This window comes from Mesocricetus auratus, unplaced genomic scaffold (assembly GCF_017639785.1).
Source record: "Mesocricetus auratus isolate SY011 unplaced genomic scaffold, BCM_Maur_2.0 Super-Scaffold_100013, whole genome shotgun sequence".
Classification (NCBI taxonomy): Eukaryota; Metazoa; Chordata; class Mammalia; order Rodentia; family Cricetidae; genus Mesocricetus; species Mesocricetus auratus.
The window spans coordinates 6,938,796-6,959,737 of NW_024429196.1; the positions used below are offsets into that span (position 1 = coordinate 6,938,796).

Below are 20,942 nucleotides of genomic sequence, written 5' to 3' on the forward strand. Positions count from 1 at the left end.
CAATCTGGCTTGGACAAAGATCTGTATCTCATATCCTTTGCAACTGGGCGGACCTGGAATTCTACCAGAGAGGCTGCTGGTGCTGACATTGGGCCTCTCATCTAAGGCCTTAACCTACCTGGCCCTCCACAGGGTTTCCTTCCCCATTACAATGGTAGAATGCCGAAGCATGGCAGCTGTGCTCCTAGTTATCAACTCAGGGCAGCTGGGCCCAAGGTCACATGCACTCAGACAGGCTGTCCCAAGTCCATAGGACCTAGGTGTGAGAAGGAGCACTTGGATAGAGGAAGCAGAAAGTGCCAGACCCAATGTGGCAGACCATCCATCAACATGGGACCCCAAGGTCACCACCCTCTGAGGTTAGCCAATCCCCAAAAAAGGCACAGTACTCTGGAATACCCTCCACTTGCCTGGGATGCAGACCCAGTTACCTCAGAATTCACACTGAGGTAAGGAGCAGACCAGGCAGAGTGTGCGTCCTACCCTAATACCACTTATGCCCCAGGCAATACCATGGAGACCCCTTCCTCCCTGCAAGCAGTGTTTTCCATTAGATGAGCCAGGGACTGCAAGAAGGCCTCCCAGGGTTTGGTTTGGTGAGAGATTTTTCTGTGAGGTTTTTTGTTTTTGTTTTTTTGTAGGCAACAGGTTTGAGACAGGATCAGGCTGGCCTGGTACTCACAGAGATCCACCTGCCTCTGTCTTCTGAGTGCTTGGATTAAAGGTGTTTGGGATCTATCTGACCCCTCATGCCCATGGTCTTCCATGAACATGTGTTATTGACCAACATTTAGTCATGTTCAAAGTTGCAATTTTTTTTTACTATATCCAGATACAGAAAGGCCAGTTATACCCTGTGACTTGCTGGTCACTGCCCAATTCAGGGGCAGCTCTCAGCTCCAGTGGCTAACTCACTGCCTGCCGACACTAACCAACTACTTGCATAGAAGAGTCGTCTGTAGCAGCCAAGGCAGCCAGGTGACCATGAGTTCTGGGTATCTCTAATCTGTGCCCAGTTTTATCTGCATGGTGTCACCCAGCCCTCACCACCTCACATAACTTGCCTGGGATGGTGTGATTCAGAATCTACTTCCCATCTGTGAAAAGAGACCACAGGCTCCTGGCAGCCCAGGCACCTTGGGCAACCAACGAATTTAAATACAAACCATCAAGACACTGTTGCCCCAAGTGAGCAACAATTAATGAGCCTAGGGTTTAGAGTTAAGAGGCTTATGAGCCTCTGACTGGTCCCCGTGCTGATCTGTGCTATTCACCAAAGCTTCCTAGCTTACTAGAGTCAAGTGGCAGCAAGCTTCACCCTGGCCTGAGGCAGAGCTATAGTATCACACCCCGGCACTTTCTTAAATGAACAGGCTACATGAGCACATCTTCACTCTGTATCATCCCCCATCAACAGTAACCATTACTATGTTCATGACCTTGAACTCAGTACCCACAATGATTTTTATCAAGTTGAAAAGCTACCAAAAATGTCTTCACATGGAGATGCCTCATTTTCTGAGAAAATGTGAATTGTGCAGCCAACATGTTGCCTTACTTGTTTTGGCTACTCATATACACTATGCTTAACTGAAGCTGCTTCTCTGACCCTGTTGGCTGATTAAGTCAAAACCAGGAGGGTCCCGGAGTCCCTCGAGTTGCTGACTGACCTAGGGGACAGTATATCGTGCTGAGCGCTTAACTAGAGATGGGGACCTTCATCAGTTCTCCATCCTACCCTCTTCAGGCCCATGTCAGATAGTCCTGCAGTTCCTCATTTGATTTTAATTTGTATAGGTTTTAATTGTGTTGTGTGGTACACGAGTAAGACGTGTGTGAGTGTGCACATGGACACCAGAGAACACCCTTCAGGAGTTGGTTTTCTCCCTCCATCATGAACACAGGCTTGCGCACTGTGCTAGTCAATTTGACACAAACTAGAGTCACATAAGTCACCAGTCCTTCAGTCGAGGGATTACCTCCATCAGACTGGCCCACGAGCAAGTCTGTGGGGCATTTTCTTGACTAATGATTGATGTGGGAGAGCCCAGCCCTCTGCGGGTGGTATTATCTCTGGGCATGTAGACCTGGGTTATATAAGAAAGCTAGCTATGGGAAGCAAGCCAGTAAGTAGTGTTCCTCCATGGTTAAGCTTCAGTTCCTACCCCAGCTTCCCTTGATGATGGACTATAGCCTGTAAACTACATAAACCCTTTCTGCTCCACATTGCTTTTGTCCAGCATCTTACTGTGGAACAATCTTTGTACACTGTGAATATGTATTACTCTCACTGATTAATAAGGAGCTGACTGGCCAATAGGTGGGCAGGAAAAAGTTAGGCAAGTTAGGCACAGGGAAAAGAGAGCAGAGTCGCCAGGAGACGTGAAGAAAAGCAAAATGGACATGCTGAAAAAAAGGTACGACCACATGGCAAAGCATAAATAAGAAATATGGGTTAATTTAAGTTGTAAGAGCTAGTTAGTAACAAGCCTAAGCTATCAGCCAAGCATTTATAATTAATATTAAGTCTCTGGGTGGCTACTTGGGAGCTGGCTGGTGGGACAGAGCTGACTGGCAGAACAGAGAAAGTCTTCCCAGTGTTTGATCACAGCAACAGACATGTACTTTTACCGACTGAGCAACTGAGATGGTTAGCCTTATAAACTCTTAGTGAATCTGTGTTTACTCAAACATATTTTTTCCCCTAACAAGCTACCTGGAGTCTCTTTAGAAGTAATTTATAGTGTGCTGGGAGGTGGAAGTACATGCCTTTAATTACAGCACTTGGGAGGCAGAGGCAGGTGGATCTCTGAGTTCAAGGACAGCCTGGTCTACAAAGTGAGTTCCAGGACAGCTGAATGCTACACAGACCGAGAAACCTGTCTCAAAAAATGAAAATCTGTAGTTTAAGCATCTGAAGCTGACATAACTATAGTTACTGAATGGACATGGACTTTGCTCTTTGAAAGCAAAGCCAAAAAAGAATGGATGGCGGCAGCAATCTGTAGTGATCCTTTCCAGGAAGCCACCCAGTCTCACTGAGGCTCAAGACCATGGCTGGAGAGAAGAGAACTTATCTGAGACACACTAGTAGTCCTGTAGGAGGAGCGAGCACAACTGCCCACATGAGCCACATCTAATAAGTGTCAGTCACCTACTGTCCACTACAGTAGTGGACAGCCGGCCACACAAACCAGCCAGAGTCTAACCAGAGCTACAGGTATTTCTCCAACAGAGGGGTTTCCGTATAAATGGTCACCTGGGTAACAGTGGCAGCCAGCTGCAGGAGCAGCCTCCACCTGAGTCTCAGGAAACTCAGGAGGAGGTCAAACTGAGCCTCCATAATCTACCCCAGGACTGGAACGTTCAAGGTTGAGGCCTTTGGGACAGAGAAGCACAGGACAAGATACTCCTGGCCTGAGGCTGGAATCCCCAAGGGTGAGGGGCCAAAGTCTATTAGTGCCAAGAAAACTAAAATCCAAGGCATGGCTACAGCAAGGGCAACAGGAACCAAAGAATCTTTACCTCCCACCTCACTGGTCCTTCCCTCTCATGCCCTCTTCCAGTGGAGGCTGCCAAGGTGCTGGGACAAAGCTTGGTGTAGCCCTAGCTTCAAGTCACAGCAGGGCCAGATGCGCTGGGGCTGCAAACAGGACAGGATAAAGGGCACACCGAGACTCTGAGGAGGAAGAGGAGGTATAAGATCTTTGGGAAGGAGCTCCAGGAAAGGAAGCGAGTTCATCAAGACTCCAACAAGAACCCAACTCTGACTGTAAAAGCCAGTAACCAATTCTTCCAAACCAGAAAACCAAACAGCATCGTAACAGCACAAGGGCATCACACAAGAAAGGCTCCAATCTAAGCATTCCCTCCCCCAAAGATGAAGCCACAGCAACGCATCCCAGCTGCTCCACACCCAATAATACTGGAATCCAAACATGGGGCATGTGTACAGAGTACACACAGTGGCACAGGCAGACCTGCTTGCCGAATTGCTCAGGGTGGGTTCTGGGCCACTGTATTTTAAAGCCCTGCCCAGGTATTTCTAAGTGCACCCAGACTGAGAACCACAGACCACCATGGAGGCTAACAGTAAAAGAGCCAAGGGAAGGGCAAGCTGTGAAGGAAAACCAAGATGAGGTGAGACAGAGAGAACAAGAAAGGACGGCAGGAGGGGATAGGAGGCTCCTGCCGGTCTTGGGGTTCAAGTACAGCCAAAAGGCAGATTCTTCACCCTGCTTACCTTCCATTTGGGAAAATCAGTAGTTAGTACTGGGCATTAGATGAGGCAACTCTTAAAGTATGGAGACAAGGCAAGCTTTGGCAGGTCAGGTCCCTGCCCTCTGGGGAGAGCTGCACTAGTTAAAAGGGGTTGTATCAACACTGGCTTAGAGTCTGCATACAGAAGAGCAGATATCAGCAGGGTGCCAGGACCGTCCCTTCACAGGTGCTGGGAGGAGACCACCCATGGTCTCCCTTTACCGGGGGGGGCTTTTCTCTGTAACATGTTATGTAACAGCTTCCTCCAAAACTGAAACACTCCATCCTCCAGGAAGTTCCTTAAACAGGAAGGCAAACAACTCAAAATAGTTACAGGAAGTTCCTGAAACTGACCAGATTCACTAGGTCCTCTCTGACAGAGTAAGCAATAACAGCTAAGGGTACCCGAGTGCACTCCAGGTTCCCAGCTTTGTAAGCGGTCACCTGTGCTGGGGTGGGCTTTGCTGATGCAGCTATCTTTAGTCATTTCTGCCCCTGTAACTAACCCCTCACCCATACTCCTGTAGGTAACAATAAAACTCACTGGCTTACCAAGTTGGACTCTGGTGGTATCCATACTTTGGTCTGTTGTGGTCTCCCTATCTGGGGTGAGTAGACATGTGTGTTGTATCTCCACAAGAAGTTTTGCAATACAACACTTGGATGTCCTTGGCACACATAAGTGCTTGCCAAGTGAAAACCAGTGAGGCCTTCAGCAGCTCTGAGCCCCCATTACCTGCATCTTACTCTCAAGGAAGTAGCTGAGACCAAGGAATGCATGTATGTATAAATGAGTCAACTTCAAACCAGCTGCTCATGCTGTCCCTTAGCAGCAAGACTCCAGACCCTCAGGGGCTCTAACAGAGGGGTGAGCCTGTATGTGGGCTCCAAGTACCCTCTCATAGTGTCCCCTCACACACACACACACACACACACACACATACAAACACACACACACACACACACACACACCTTTGTACTGTTCGAAAACTTTATGTTGCATCAACAGTTTAATAAGATCAGACAGGACACTAAGAATTCAAAGACACAGACAGAGGGAAAGGCAGCCCTGAAAGTAATGAACAAAACGTTACCCTGTGCCTGGCAGTACTTCCTGACCCAGTTCAGCATGCTGGTGCCATCTCTTCCCCCTTCAGGTGCGGATTGCAACTCCACCTACAAAAGCACCAGGAGCTGACGGCTTAACGCACACACAACAGAGGCAGGTCAGCGCAACATCAGTGAAGGGTTTCAAGAGACCTCAGGTCTCCCTAACCTTGTACCTACTGCACCTGCAGAGAAAGCCAAACTCACCTCAAAAACAAACAAGCTGATTCCCTACTCTGGCCGCACTAAAGACCACCTCACACTGCAGACCCCAATATAAAGAGTAAAATGACTTAGAACCCATAGACTGGGTCCAGGGGAGGGGGACACAGCTCCTCTGGGAACTGGCAGTGCCCCTTTTATGCAGGTTGGAGAATGTGGACAGTAGGGCTACCAATCACCTGAGAAAGGCCAACAGGCCACAGGGATATCTACCACTTTGGGACGCAAAGTTACAGATGGCCCCAGGCAATCCAGATGTACTGAGTTGATGTGGGAAATCCTTTTGTGTATGTGGTTGTTGAATAAAGCACTGCTGGCCAATAGGGAAGCAAGATAGGTGGGACTAGAAGTTGAGGAGGATTCTGGGAAAGAGACACAAAGGCAGACACCATGTAGGCCACCAGAGGAGTAAGAGGTCGGGACCCTTTTCTCTGGTAAGAGAAATACTTAAACAATTATAGGTTAAATACTTAAGTCAGAGCTAGTCAATAAGAAACCAAGCAAACAGCCAACAGCTTCATAATTAATATTGCCTCCTGTGTGTTATTTGCGAATTCACACAGCGCGGCAGGGCCCAGGCGACTGGCGGGGAAAACTACACTCTACACTGAGTAAAGATGGTGAGCCCACACTGCCATTCCTTGAACACATTCTCCCCTCAACACAGCATCACTTCACAGCAAGGCAGCTTTCTGAAGGACACAGCAATGCCTTGGAGTAGTGATCTAAATCTTGAAAGGTTTTGGCACACTGCATGCACTTCATGCTGCAGATCACTTACTCAGCCCATTCCCCTGCTCCACTGGCCAAGCTGCTAACTGGCCTCTTACTGCGTGCCTTCCCACCTATGGTCTTCTGTCAGCCAGCCAGGATGGCCAACTTTCCAGACTCTCTCAGCTACTCTTCTGTGTGCAAAGCCCCACTCCTGACAGACATCTGCCACATTTTCATGGAGTAAAACAGAAAATATGAAAGCTGTCCAAGCAGCTCAACGTTGGGAAGGGACAAAAAGAGCCACTTGGGGGAAGGACACACAGATGTATAAACTTCCTTGGGGAGATGTAAACAGACATCTACACCCCTAGACAAGGCACCAACAACAGACAAAAGGTAACCAGACCATCTAAGTCAAACTTGGTGAACAAAGGAGTTTATTATTGGGCTTACTTACAGAGCATACAAAGGAGTTTATTGGGCTTACTTACAGAGCATACAAAGGAGTTTATTGGGCTTACTTACAGAGCATACTTGCCGCCCAAATCAGTCGAACCACCATGATGTCTCACCTTAACATAGATGCTGACTTCCCTATGACTATACAGACAGAGTTGACGTTCAGTTAACCTTCCACACTCAATCTAGTCTATCACCTCCAAACACCACAACACACACATGCAGCTTGGACAAGATTACATACAGCTAGCTGGGAGGAGTGGCTGGAATCTCAGATGCGGGTCATTATCTAAATAAAACTTCTTCCAGGTCACTTGTAAGTGATCACAGATGCTCAGATTAAGATGGTAATGGTTGTTATGCTTGAAGGACAGTTCTATACTGGGCTCTCAGGGGTGGCGTAATGCATTAAGGACCCAGAGGGGCCATCTAGAGGCAGGGTGGGAACAGAGAATCTCAGGAATGGGCCACCAAAGGGGTGGGCATGGACCATTGGAGAACCTCAAGGTGGGAGAGTCCCACCTGTACTCTGCAGCCCTTGATAATTGTAGGACCAGCAAGGCAAAGCAAGTCACCCAGTCTACTCTCCAGAGCCACCTACTAACCTATGAGGCCCTCAATCTTTATTGTCCTGGGCCATCACTACACTTTGACTCATGGAAATACCTTACAATAGGGCCCACAAATGACACAGCCTCACAGAACCACAGCTTCTCTGTAACACAGGAACCTTAATAGATCCAAGAAAACACCAGGAGGCCCAAAGGAGACAACCAAGGAAGATTAAACTATTCCTCATCTGACAGCTCACCACATCTGCTCCCAGAAAGCCCCTCTCCATCAGATGGGAGAATGAGCACATGTACAAGGAGGGGCAGCAAAAAAGCCTCACTATACTCTTGGGTACCACCTCCATCTATTTGACCCCATCACACCTCTCTTCACCAAGAGCAGTACAAACAGGGATCCAGAGTCACACAGGGGCTGAATGATGACTTTCTCAGATCCAGCATCCTCACTGTGGTGGTCTGAATAGTTATGGCCCCCATAGATTCATGTGTGTGAATGCTTGACCCAAAGGGAGTGGTACTATTAGGAGGTGTGGCCTTGCTGGAGGAAGTGTGTCACTGTGGAAGCGGGCTCTGAGGTCTCATACGCTCAAGCTAGGTCTAGTGTCACAGTCTCCTGCAGCTGCCTGAGATCAAGATGTAAAACTTTCAGCTTCATATCTGTCTGCACACTGCCATTTTTCCCACCATGACAATAATGACTTCTAAACTGTAAGCCAGCCCCAATTAAATGTTTTACTTTATAAGAGTTGCTATAAGCCAGGCATGAGTTCAAGGTCAGCCTGATCTGCAAAGTGAGTCCCAGGACAAGTACAGAAAAACCCTGTTTCAAAAAAGAAAAAAGGAAAGAAAAAGAGTTGCCATAGTCATGGTGTCTCTTCACAGCAATAGAAACCTTAACTAAGACACTCACCAACATTCAGATTTTAGATTATTTTTTATTAGAATCATTACACAGTGAAGTTTGTTCATCCGCGATCCAGGAGTAAATGTGGAAACTGCACCAAATGACAGAACCTTTGCAGGTGGCTGTGTTGTATTACTTCAATTATTAATCTGTCTTCATGTGTCACTCACCTACAGTTTCAAAGGCAAGCAGAAGCTGAACTAATAAAATGAAAAGAATGTTTACCAATTAGAACCTTGTGGGAAAGTTTCAAGTAGCAAGTAACACTTAGATAATAACAACTCAACATGTTGAAATAACCAATTAAAATTAGTTTTAAAAATTAATTATATAGCCCCATAGCTAAAACACACATCCTGATACAAATTTTCAAAGACAAGTTACAAGGAAGGAAGGGAAGAGATGAATTGGGAAAGAACTTTTGAGAAACCCAGCGCTGGGTATGAAGGCTAAGGTCTGTGCGCTGGCTCTCACAATGGGACACTGTCCAGCCTGCTATCGTCTCTGGACTCAGTTTCCTCAGGGGAAGAGTGCAGAGTTCTGTCATCTGAGTTCTCCCGAAACAACCCACTGTGTGGGACAACATCCCCACTGTGTAGCGGTTCCCTTCGTGGTGTGTCACCCGGCTCCCACCTTTAACAATACCATTTAAAACTAACAACAGCCGTCACACTGCTGAGCATTTGCTGTGTGCACACCAGGACCAATCCAGACAGCTGATACATACTAACACGCTCCTCACTGGAAACCGCTGAGACAGGCACATGAGGAAACCACACAGAAAGGCTAAGTGACTTGCCTGAGGTCACAGGGCCACCCAGGAAGCCAGAATTCATACCCAGGCAGCCTGGCTTAGGTCCAGGCCCAGGCTCAACACTTTGCTATGTCCTCTCTGCCACATCACACCAACCCTACAGAGGAACCCAGAGCCAGCCCAGTGCAGTATCCAGGTTGACTTCAAACCACCCAAGGTGGTCTTTAGAGTTTCTGTGCAATCCTCTAGTATTGTGATCCCCAAGTGCTGGTAGCAGGGAAATCACTGTTTGCAAGCACTGGTTGCTCTCAGGTCTCACACTGGACCAGCTTATGAAGATGCTGGCAACTTGGAGGTCAGAATAGCCAAATGACATTTTGTGCCATCATGTCCTGTTAGAGAGAAAAACTCTAAAATAAAACACTACTGCAATGATGATACCACCAAGCCAGGAAGGGGAGATAATCCATTCTTTTCTAAAACAAAGGATATGAACTAGTTCATGCCATTGTAGGCAGATGATGGTGGCCCACACTATTCCCTAATGCCTACTGCTATGTGTTCTTGGTTTTCTCTATCAGGAATGAGACACCCAGCCCTGACCTGCCTCTGAATTCAATGGTAAGGCTGGGCAGTTGCAGCCACACCCCTTTCACAATACCAGCCCTGGGCCTGGGCCTCAGACCACCCAGAAACCCAGACCCTCCCCCTCTGAGCTTTCTGCTCATCCACATCAGCAGTTTTGATAAGCAGACAATAGCCCTGTAATCAGCACCCTCCTGGCCTGAAGCTGTGGCTGAGTCCCAGACAGGGAGACCTGCTATTTGTACCTATCTATGTCTCAGGGACACAGTTGGAAAACAAGCCAGCCAGTACTGGCTTTCCTGGAAGCCTTACTTTAGGCAGCTGTTGGGATCTTACAATAGCCTGCCTTTGCTATTGCATGACCTGAGGGACAGTCTAGTAACCTTCAGGTTTTCTACAAATTAAATGTGTACAAAGGAAAAACTTCCCAGCCCAGTATTGCCCTAGGCCTAAAGAGAAGCAAGACAAATGGCAAGGGCTCAGAGCCTTTCAGGAACTGCAGCAATAGACTGATATAAATTGAAGTCACCAGGAATTACACCTTACAGAAAATATGCAGTATCACATCCTTGCCAAAATCACCAGTTACAAATTCGACATAATATGTGGGACTTTTACAATAACATCCTGGTGGAGGAACAAAAAGGAATAATATATATTTATTAGTCGTCTCCCACTCCAGCTTCCTGCCCATGATAAGGCAAGGTGTTGACGCAGATATACAGGTCAATCAAGAAATCACCATTGAATAGCCAAGGCAGCTACTGGGTAAGGGACTGTGAGCTGCGGATGGCAGCTTAGGTGACAGTGGCTTGTGCCTACCTTGATTCACACTCTGCCACCAAATGTTCCTAGAAGGGTATCAAAGGCAGCCAGGTGATTCTTACAGGGAAAAAAAAATGTTGACAAATGTCGAATGCTTTCTTGTTAGGAGGACCTTACAGCATTTCAAAGCAACCCTGATGAAAACCACATAAGGGACTCCTCAAAGTATGCTAGCTGCTTGGTAACTGCAATCTCAATATAAAGGAGGACGGTCCCTCTGCAACCTGGCACCCAAGGTGACCTCTTACATGGTTAATACTCCAGAATGTTTCTGAATGGGCATTCACTCACAGCTACTCTTAGAAATAAGTAGTCTATCAGGATTCTAGGACTGGAGTAGACAAGCCTCCTCTGTCAGAGAGAGACCCAGACAGCAACTGGGCTCTCATGGGTGAGGAAAAGCAGGGCCCCAACTGGTCCATTCTGAGATAATCCCTGCCCACAGTTGAACTTGAGAAATTCATATGTCTCCCCCAAAACACCCAAGTCTCTCTCTGTGAGCCAGGTTAGGGCCCAGTGCACCACTGCAGGCTCAGTGTCTCAATTTGCTGGACATGTCAAAAGCTTAAAAGAATCCAAAAGCAATAATCCCTAGAAATCCCATCAGGATGAGATGGGAACAGACAGTGAAATGGAGGACTCACCAGGATTCAGGGGAGGAGTGTAGGGTTGGGAGTGGCTAATTATACAACTGTCAAGCTACCTTAAGGGTCCAGAGTCAATATCCCTTAGCACTTTTATGGCTCCCCCTCCCTTGGGAAATGCTGTCACCAACAATTTTGGTGATACAGTGGACAACTGAAAAAAACAGAAAGTGACTTAGAGTGGGTAGACTCAGAAAAAGTTTTGGGAACACCTTATCCAATATATTTCACTTACGTTTTCCTTTGTGTCTATGTACAAGAGTGATACATAGAAAAATCAATGTCTAATTAAGTCTGAAAGGGCTTTTTCAAGGAGTAGAAAATAAAAACGTTAACTGATAGAAACCATGTTATTCATCTCAATGCATTTTTTTTCTTTCCTAGTGGCATATAAACTACAGAGTATTTTACAAATAAGGGAGTCTTGGAGTTGATGAAAAAGGTTACAGATGGAGGGGAAACTAATGGTGTCCACAAGTGAGCTGATAAGCAAACTCCCAAGACAAGGTGGGAGGGGACAGAGAGGAGGTGGCCTCTGGAAGCAAAGGTTCAGCAAGTGGGTCAACAGGAAAGCCCCAGGCCGTCAGAACAGGACAGCCAGGCCTTAAGACACCCCATGCTGGGCCAAGCAGCTCTGCACCAAGGCAGCAACACAGATTCCCAGTGTGAACGTCTATACTCGCCCTAGACCTAGAGAGAGCTTAATTTATAGACAGTTTCAAGTCCAAGTCTTTAATTTGCAAGAGCTCCTCAAGCTCCCATCCCAAGGGATTTGCTGAGAAAGACCTTTCATCTGAAGCCTGTCAGTTTTCCAAAGCAAGGAATCAAAGGTCACACCTGGGCTGGCCTTCCAGGAAGACAGCAGGAACCATCACAGCACTCCTGAGCCTGAAGACCTTGGTACTGCCCGTCCTGAGCTGACACGTGGCCACTCTGCTGGTTCCTTTAGAAGTACCCAGAAGCCCCATAAAACAGCCCCTTGCCCCAAAGATACCTGAGAAACCTGCAAGTTATGTTTTTACCAGTTGATGTCCCTCGGCAGCTCCAGACAGTGAGGTCACAGCTCCATCTTGTTTTTCACAAACACCACAGATCCCAGAACCGACACTACCAAGTGCCACCTCTCCAAAGCAGGGTGCCAGTAGGTTTCTGCCCTCTTGCAATCGTGAGTGATGAACAACACCATCTGTACCTCCAGCTGTTCCTGGGGATGGAGCAGTAATGGAGATCCTTGACTGCAACAGGGGCTCAAGACCCAAGGATGACTTCTTGAGCTCTGACATGTGGGGACAGCTCTGTAAATTCATGATGTCCTTTCACAGACCCTAAACCATGACCTGCCTCCCTGCCTGCCCTGATGCACCTCAAAGACTAGCTCAGGAATCTAGACACTATCCCACAACACAGCCTAGCCAATCTACCACACAATGAACCACAGGTTATGGAACTGAGAAGCACACGAGGGTAGGGGGCCAGGGTATGGCAGATAACTTAGCATTCAACCAAGTGCATGAAGAGAACAGAAAGACCGGGCCTCCCTGTGACGGAAGAGCCACTCTTCTCGCAAACTATGATCAGTAACCCCTGGAAACTGGTTCATTCTATTCGCTGAGCAGAAGGTAAGGACAGGCAGAGGCTGGACACTGAGGAACCCAGGGGCCTTAGAAGCAAAGGAAGCCAGAGGCTGGATTCATTCTCTCCATGGTCCACGTGTCCTCTGCCACGGCTGCATCCCAGCATTGCCCACTTACGTTGTACTGTCTGCTGTCTGCCCCACCCCCGCCCCAGTGGAGTGAAGTGTCACAGTCTGCTGGGTTCCCAGGAGGATTCCAGACACAGCTGTGCTAGGCATCCAGTGAGTCTCAGGAGACACTTGGTAAGAGAGCTAAAGGCACAGACCCTGGTATCACTCTCCTGGCCAGTGCAGCATGGAGGATGGCTACTTCAAGTCAGACCAAAGCCTGTGGGTAAGAGGGTAAATCTAATAGTAGACAGGAAGAAACCTAATATAAAGCAAGCAACCTGCCACTACCATTAGAACACTCCTAAGCATATAGGCCACAGGGTACCTTCCCAGAGTCACCACGGCAGTAAGGGAAGGACACTGACAACCAAGGAAAGGGTCTAGGAAGCCTGGGGGTCACATCCACATCCTGACAATGGGAAGACCTCAGAGACCGGTACCACAACAAACCGAGTGAGTCTCTACCCACAAGCTCTGTGACCCTGGGTCGGGCTCTTGCCTTCCCTATTCTTTAGTTTCTTCAATAATATGGTAAAAGTTTTAAGGACATACATGGTGTGCAGCAGGTGCTAAGCATGTGTCTGTTAGATTTTAAAACTTACTACTCACCTGAGTACCTCCTAAAGGAGGCCCCCATAGACTCAGAGAGTGGTTGTTTCCTTCTAAGAAGGCCCAGCCGCAAAGGTACAGGGAGAAAAACCAAAAAGCTAATAGCACCCTCAGCATGTGGGTCAATTCTGTCTCACATCCTGGCAGCACCTGGTACAACCTATGAGGGGTGCTGGCACCCACTATGCAGAGGTTGGCAATGCTGTGAATCTCCCACCATGGAGAGAATGGACCCGGGGAAGATAAATCCTCCAGCCCCAAAGCTAGCCCTGCTGGATGTGAGAAACCAGAAACAATGCAACCACTGTCCCCTGCAAAAACAGACACTACAGTCCAAAGGCCCTGCCCCATCCCTTTCCAGGAACTCCTCCTCCTCAAGAGACCAAGAGACAGGAGCTGCCTGACTTAAAGGACCAGGTGGCCAGCAAGGTGACCTGGAGGAGACTGCTTACTCCACAGAACACTTCTAGGAGGAAGGAATCAAATGGAAGGGGCCATTCACCAGGACAACAGCCTGCAAGAATAGGTCAGGCCATGGGGACAGGTATGGGTTGGCCCCAGACAACTGCTCTCCACTGCAGTTCTCTCAGTCTTCAGGGTGTCACATAGCTCCCAAGAAAACTCAAACTACAACTCCATAAATGAGAGTTCTAGTAAGAGGGCCTGTTTCTCCACATATTGAGCCCAGATGAATCACGGCTGTCTACATGTCAGCATGCTGAGAAACTCAATCTGTTCATCATAACACACACTCCCTAGGCCCACACTACTGGACAGGACTAAGTATAGACATGTCAGCTTTACAGTCCAAACCAAGTCAGAAGAGGGCTGGGCAGCTCCGGAGCCACTCCAGGCACTGAGCCACACCAGGCATGGGAGCCTAATGAAGTAAAGGGTTCCAGCAGGTGAGTCAATTGGTGTTGAAGCCTGATACATCACCCCCACCTTGGAAATGGGCCTGTAGTCTCTGGGGAGAGAGGTATACAATGCTCAGGGTCAAAGGTCAGGAGTCTTCTGACCCAGAGAGAACAAGGTCAAGTTGTGCCCAGGTCAGAAGAGGCTGTGGTGAGCTCCTCTGCTGTATCAGAGTAACAGTGGCCATCAGCTAGGACAGCCGCTTACCTGGCCCAGCCTGTCCTGGAAGCTCCATGGGCAGCCTTTGTGGAAAGCACTGCTGGGCTCTTGCATCAGAAAAGACCTCACCAGGAAGGAGCTGAGACCATGTGGGTGGAGTAGGCTATAGTCACTGACAGGGGTGAGGGCACCAACACTCAGCACCTGTTTTGACACACAGGGAAGTGACAGGAACCCTACCAGGTGACAGGGTACACCCTTAGCTGCTTAATGTGGAAAGAGGAGCCAAGAAGGAAACTGACTTTCTCAAAAATATAGGGGGCAGTGGACAGAGAGACAAGCAACTAGAGTTGGGGGAGCTGTTCTAGGTGCTTAAGACCAGAGCCCCCTCCCCAACTGTATGACATGGCTACATATATGATTCCCCTCTGCCTAGCTAGCAATCTCAGTGTCGCCCTCAAACACGGCTCCCCAACGGGCTGCACAGGGACGAAACAACAAGCTCTCAGGGGAGTGGGCTTGTGCATCCAGCCGGGTCTGCAGGAGACTGTCCAAAGCTACCCCAGGAACACCTGCAGCCTGCCTGGCCTCTATCTGAGCCCAGTGCAGACACTTCTGAACATGACTCTGGGAAGAGGCATGGCAGCAGCCTTGGGCTGACATCATGTTCCTCTCAAAGAACACACTACCCAAAAACCTGAGACTACAGCAGCAGCAGAGAAGCTACAAGCATCCCTGTCTTCCCGACCTAACTTCCCTACCACCTCTCACATACCCTTAGATACAAAGGGCAGCAAACAACTGACCCCACAACCCCCTTTCTTCCAGCCATGCTAGGGAGATCGCAGAAAGCTAAAATAAAAGCCTTGGAAAGACTCTCTCTGCTCCCAGGGCCTTGCCACCCTCCACGCCACAGCAGTTAGCCCTGTAAGCTGAGCAGACTGAAGGCCACAAGCCACTAGTAAACACGTTCATTTTCACTTCTGCTGGGGGGCCCAGGGCATAGCTCATTATCTTTGTAGTATTTACCGGTCACAATCTGTTTCTGTTGTGTTTGCACTCCCAAAGGCAGCCCCAACAGAATCCTGGAACAGGGGACTTTATCTTCTTGAAGGAGGTTAATCTCACAGTGTGGATGAGGCAGGCTATTTATTGCTGGGCTTCCCCTGGCAGTCTTCCCACCTCCACTACAAGCCTCATTACTGTTTCGAGGCAGGATTTCATATAGCCCAGGCTGGCCTGTACTTGAATGTGATATGTAAGAAAGGGTGACCTTGAATTCCTGATCTTCCTGCTAGGCCTATGTCATCATACTTAGTGCAAATGGCCTTTCTTAAATTGCGCACTTATCTTTGGTAACCTGCTGATACAGGTAACAATACTGTGGGTAGCAGCCTCTTGATAGTCTTCAATAATCACAGCTATACTTCCTGACAAGGGATGGGGGAAAGAGTGGGCAACTTGGAACCTATTCTGCCAAAACTCAGGTGCACCTTCGGCCCCCTCACCATCATGGACTTTACCCTACACACCTCACCTACTTTCTTTGCTGGCAGCTGGCTACCGGGAACTCTATTATGACACCACAACTGGGTACAGAGCTGGTATGAGTGTCCCCAGGGTTTTCCCATAAATGGCTCATTCACAGCATCCAAGATTCTAGTGTAAACCCATAAGGAACCCTGCAGACCCGTTCTTCAGGAAGTATGCAAGGAAGACATCAAGGCACACAGTTAACCAGAAACAAAAACCTCACAGGATTCTGGCTCACTTCATTTTCAGGGGTTGGGGGATATTTCTCTGCTGCTTTCTTTCTTTCCTTCTTTCTGTATCAGTCATTCAGCACTAATCAAAACAAACAAACAAAAACAGCCATGGTATAAGGATGCTAATCTCCTAATGTTTTGATGAGAGAACTGAGAGGCAGAGACGAGCAGTGTTCAAAGGAAGGATTGCTAATCAAAAAAAAGAAAACAAGATGGTACTCGGTACCAGTGGGGCCACTGTGCCACCACCTTCCGGCTGCATGGCTAACTACCTACTCAAGATGGTACTGGTTCCCTCCAGATCAGCTTGTTACGGGAAGCCCTCTACGGAACAGCACAGACCCAAGTCCCTTCTCTACTTTTACATCCTACTGTTCTCCCACTGAGTATCCCCGCCAGAGGTCCCACCTTGTTCTAAGAGAAGCCCCTCCCCTAATGCTTCCTGCAAGATCCCAAATGCCAAACACCTGCACCTGAGGACCAGCTCGAGGGCGCAGCATGGGTACCAGCTCCCAGGAAGAGTGCTGGGCACCTAAAGGACTTAGGCAGTCCGTGAAGGGGCCCTGAAGTCTCAGCTCAGCTCACTGCTTTCCTACTGGGAACCCTTCCTGTAGCTACACTTCAGCCAAAGGCAGCTACCTTTCAACAGAGATCCGTTCCTCTCTTCTGCAGCTCCATCCACTGCCAGCATACCAGGGCCCCAGGGAAACTTAACATGATTAAAATTTTAAAGCATTTAAGATGCTCAAAGGGAAGGCATTCTTGAAGTGCAAATCATCAGTTTAGGGAGGAAAGAGTAAATATGGCAGGGGGAGATACCTATACAAATGAAATGCAATTTTAAGCATTATGCATAAATTGCTTTAACATGGGGCCTCAGCATTGCGGAATCACAGTATTGAGCCCCCAGTTCCCCAGCAAATGCTGACAGTTGCTTTTCAATTCCTTAGTTCATTCAATCTGTAGTCTGAGGTGAGCTGACTTTCTGGGTTTTGCTAAATGGAGAACAGCGGTTCTGAGAGGAGGTGTTTAGCAGGCAGGACACACAGTGCACAGCCTGGCCTGGCTGCTAAAGCAGCAGAAATCCTAACAGGGTGTCCTCAGACAATCCCCAAAGCACAATCCTGAGACCTGGGGCCACATGGGAAAGAAAACACCAAGGCATGAAGAAACTAACTGAAGACAGAACAAGAGCCCGGCTATGAACGGTGCCAAACACAAGAAGAAATGCAGCCAACCTACTCACCTGGGGGGTGGGGAGCTACAGATTTTCAATAACTCCTCTCTTCTTTTCATATTTCACATTCATGTTGTACAAGCTAAAGAAACCACACATTTTCTCTTATCATGAGGATGAACTAAATGTGGGGAGCCTTCTAGTGTTTAAACCCACTAAGATGGCACTCCATGGCTTGGGGGCATCCTCTGCCTCTATCGGGGTCCACCCTGCTATGTTAATGAGAGCACTACTGAAATTTCAAAACCTACTGCGTTTACACACCTCTTCCTCCCCCTGCAGACCACTAAACCACAGTACTTCCAGCCAGGATTACATTTTATGGCTCACTGACAAAACAGAATCCCAGGTCCTCAATCCATGTATAACTGTTTATTTCCCCCAGTTTTTTCTGCATGGTCTCCATCACATCACAAAGAGGTCTTGGGCTTTTCTCCAAACCTAAAACATATGCCTCAGAGGCATCCAGAGGACCACTGTGTGTGCCCACTAAAGCCCCTAGAGGTAGGGCAATAACCCCTAAGAGGCTAATGCTACAGGTGCCTTTCTACATACCATAAGTCTTTGTCAGATTGCTTTGTTTTGTGTGCATGGGAAAAAGCATTGTCGGCAGCCAGGCTATTCCCAAGGTGGGGGGGGGGGCATCTACTGGGGAAGCCAAGTTGGTACAAACCACACCTGCTCAGAGCCACTGTCCTATTTAAAAAAATAAATAACAGACTGCTACCACCAGCCACATGTACTAGACTTAAAAACTAGCAAGGGCTCCCAACACTCCAACCATTCAGAAAGCCGAGCTGGGAGTCAGTGTCAACTCCACACAAGCCAAGCACAGAGAAACACTGTTTCCACTTTCTCTACTGCAAATAAAAACGAATCACAAAATCCTCCAAGAGCCGAATAAGACACTGCCATGTCCCTCCCTCTACACCTGCAGCTGGGAATAACTTGAAAGTGCCAGAAGGAAAGGGAGTCAGCCAAGTGCCCTTGACATTCAGGGTCTGACTAGGGGTAAAGTCGGCTCAGTGACAGTCCTTCCTACTCAAGACCCTATCCCCTATCTCCCGCAGCCGTGGTCTATTCCAGTCTTTTCCGGTGGTGTTGTGGCAAATTCAACATCAAGCCAGGAGGGTCACAGGGCTTTGGAAAAGATAACTATGCTTTGAAGCTCATTAGCTAGTAAAACATCACAAGCCCCTGCTGCCCAGAGCAGACAGCACCAACACACCGGTAAGGACCTCACGCTCTGTGTCCACCCGGTACCCAAGCCGAGATGACTGCCAAATCAAGACCTATGAGCTCTAAGCGATCCGTGGTCCCCACGGCCTCACCACTCAGCCCTTAGCGCAGAACCCATCAGAAACACACATGGAAGACTTGGGGTTAGGAAATGCAAGTGCAAGAGGCTAGGCAGTTCCCGCCGCCGTGCGGGGCTAAGAGCTGAGGTTGGCAGTGTAGCAAGTAGGAGAGATCTGGCAGGACCGCAGTCCGTCCTCACTCCCTCTGGGTGCAGGGTGAGGGGCATCGGGTGGAATGACTCCTCTGATCGCTCGAGCACAGGGTTCTGGTGGGACAGAGATCCCCACAATCCAGGAACAGGGCGTCCAGAGTCGGGATTCGAGTGCGGATGGAGTGTGGCTCAGGGAGCACAGGATCTGGGGCGAGCTGGACGGAGTGAGAAGCAGGGGACAAGGAGTCTGGTTCCTTCGATCGCGGCACAGCGAGTAAAGCTAGAGCGCAGTGGATCCATCGAGACAACAGTCCCCAAGATCCTTGCGCAAGGCGGTATGTGGCTCGGGTGCTCGCGCCCCCCGTGCAGGAGGCAAGTCGCTGGACCCAGTGTCCCTGGTAAGCGGAGCAGGGCCGGGGCTCGCACTACTGGCCTGAGGGCCCTTAGGAAACTTGACTCGCGCGTCCGGACCAGGGTCCCCGCGGTTCCTGCCCAGAGCCAGGAACCACTCTCCGTGCACGGCGCCTCCCAGCCACAGGCCCGGGTTGGCGCACAGGCCTCGCGGCACTCACCTTCCTGCCGGCGCCACCCGCGCCCGCGGCCAGAGCGGAGCCGCCCCCCGAGTACATATAGTAGGCGATGCCCAGCACCCAGAGCAGCGCGAAGCACAGCAGCATCCGCGAGCGCCGCCGCATCCTCGCACTGGGCGGCCGCCGGGCAGCTGGCGGCGCGGCGGGCGGAGCGCGCGGCGGGCGGAGCGCGGAGCGGCGGCGCGGGAAGACGCGGCAGCGGGCGGCGGGCGGCGCTCGGAGCCCGGCAGGAAGCGGCGGCCCGGCGGCGAGGTCAGGGAGCAAAGGGCGACCAATCGACGCAGAGGGGCGTGGCTAGAGGCGGGGCCTCGTATCCATGGCAGCGGCGCCCCGCCCACCGCGCGTCCTCGGGAGTGGCAGGTGGCCGTCCCGAAGGCTTGCACGCGGGTTCCCAAAGACCTGGAGCGGTCCTAGTCCAGTCTGCAGAGGTCGCCCCGGTCCGGCGTCCGTCTCATTTACTATTTGGTCAGTAGTGGGTTATTGGGTTTTTATTTTTTATTTTTCCTTTTTTTTTTTTTAAGTACAAGGTTTCTTTCTATAACCCAGACTGGCCTCGAACTCACTATGTAGCCCAAGCTGGCCTCAAGCTCACAACACTCCTACTGCATCAAACTCCTGAGTCTTGCGATGACCGGCTTTCGCCACTCTGAAGTCCGAACAAGATTAAGACAAGGAGGGTAGATTTCAAGGAACTTGTTAGTGAGGATGACCCCACCTGCTCTTAAGAGCAAAATAGTAGTAGTTTTAAATAAACATGAAAATGAGGGGAGGAGGGAGGCGATTTGTATTTTTAAATCTTTTCTTTTTTGTTGTCTGCTTTCTTGAAGGAGTGAGGTGAGCGGAGTAGTCCACTTGATAGACCAGGCAGCCAGTTCTCTGATAGCAACTCTGGTGACTGTAACCTTGGCCCTGCCCTTGTGACTCTCTAAGTCCCTGTGTCTGAAAAAGATTTCCCAGTACTTGAGAGACTATAAGTATTTCTGAGATCTGCACAGACTTCAGGAGGCAGGGACTGACTGCCTGAGAGGTTGTCTACCCAATCCTGAACAAACCAAAGGCACAAACAAGCCTTTGCTACTAGGATTTTGAGCCTCTCCTGAACTCCAGACTTGGAAATGAGGAGGAAGAACCACTCAATTTCAATAGACACCCCATTCCAGACGATACCCCATTCCAGCAGATACTCTAGACACTCTATTCCAGCAGACACCCCATTCTAGAAGATACCCATTCCAGCAGTCACCCCATTCCAGCAGATACCCTAGACACCCCATTCCAGAAGATACCCTATTCCAGCAGATACCCTAGACACTCTATCCAACAGATACCCTATTCCAACAGATACCCCGTTCCAGCAGACACACCATTCCAGCAGACACCCCATTCCTAGCAGACACCCTATTCCAGCAGACACCCCATTCTGAGC

The 20,942-nt window shown here is 49.2% G+C and overlaps 1 protein-coding gene across 1 annotated transcript in view; it reads right to left on the bottom strand.

Moving 5' to 3' along the window:
* Positions 1 to 19,682, bottom strand: part of Galnt2 (polypeptide N-acetylgalactosaminyltransferase 2) — a 128,742-nt gene extending 109,060 nt beyond the window's left edge. The window contains exon 1 of the mRNA XM_005064669.4: positions 19,499 to 19,682. Within this exon, the coding sequence (XP_005064726.1) occupies positions 19,499 to 19,621 (123 nt within the window). The 5' untranslated portion in view covers positions 19,622 to 19,682. The remainder of the gene's footprint in view (positions 1 to 19,498) is intronic.
* Between the last annotated feature and the right edge of the window lie 1,260 nt (positions 19,683 to 20,942).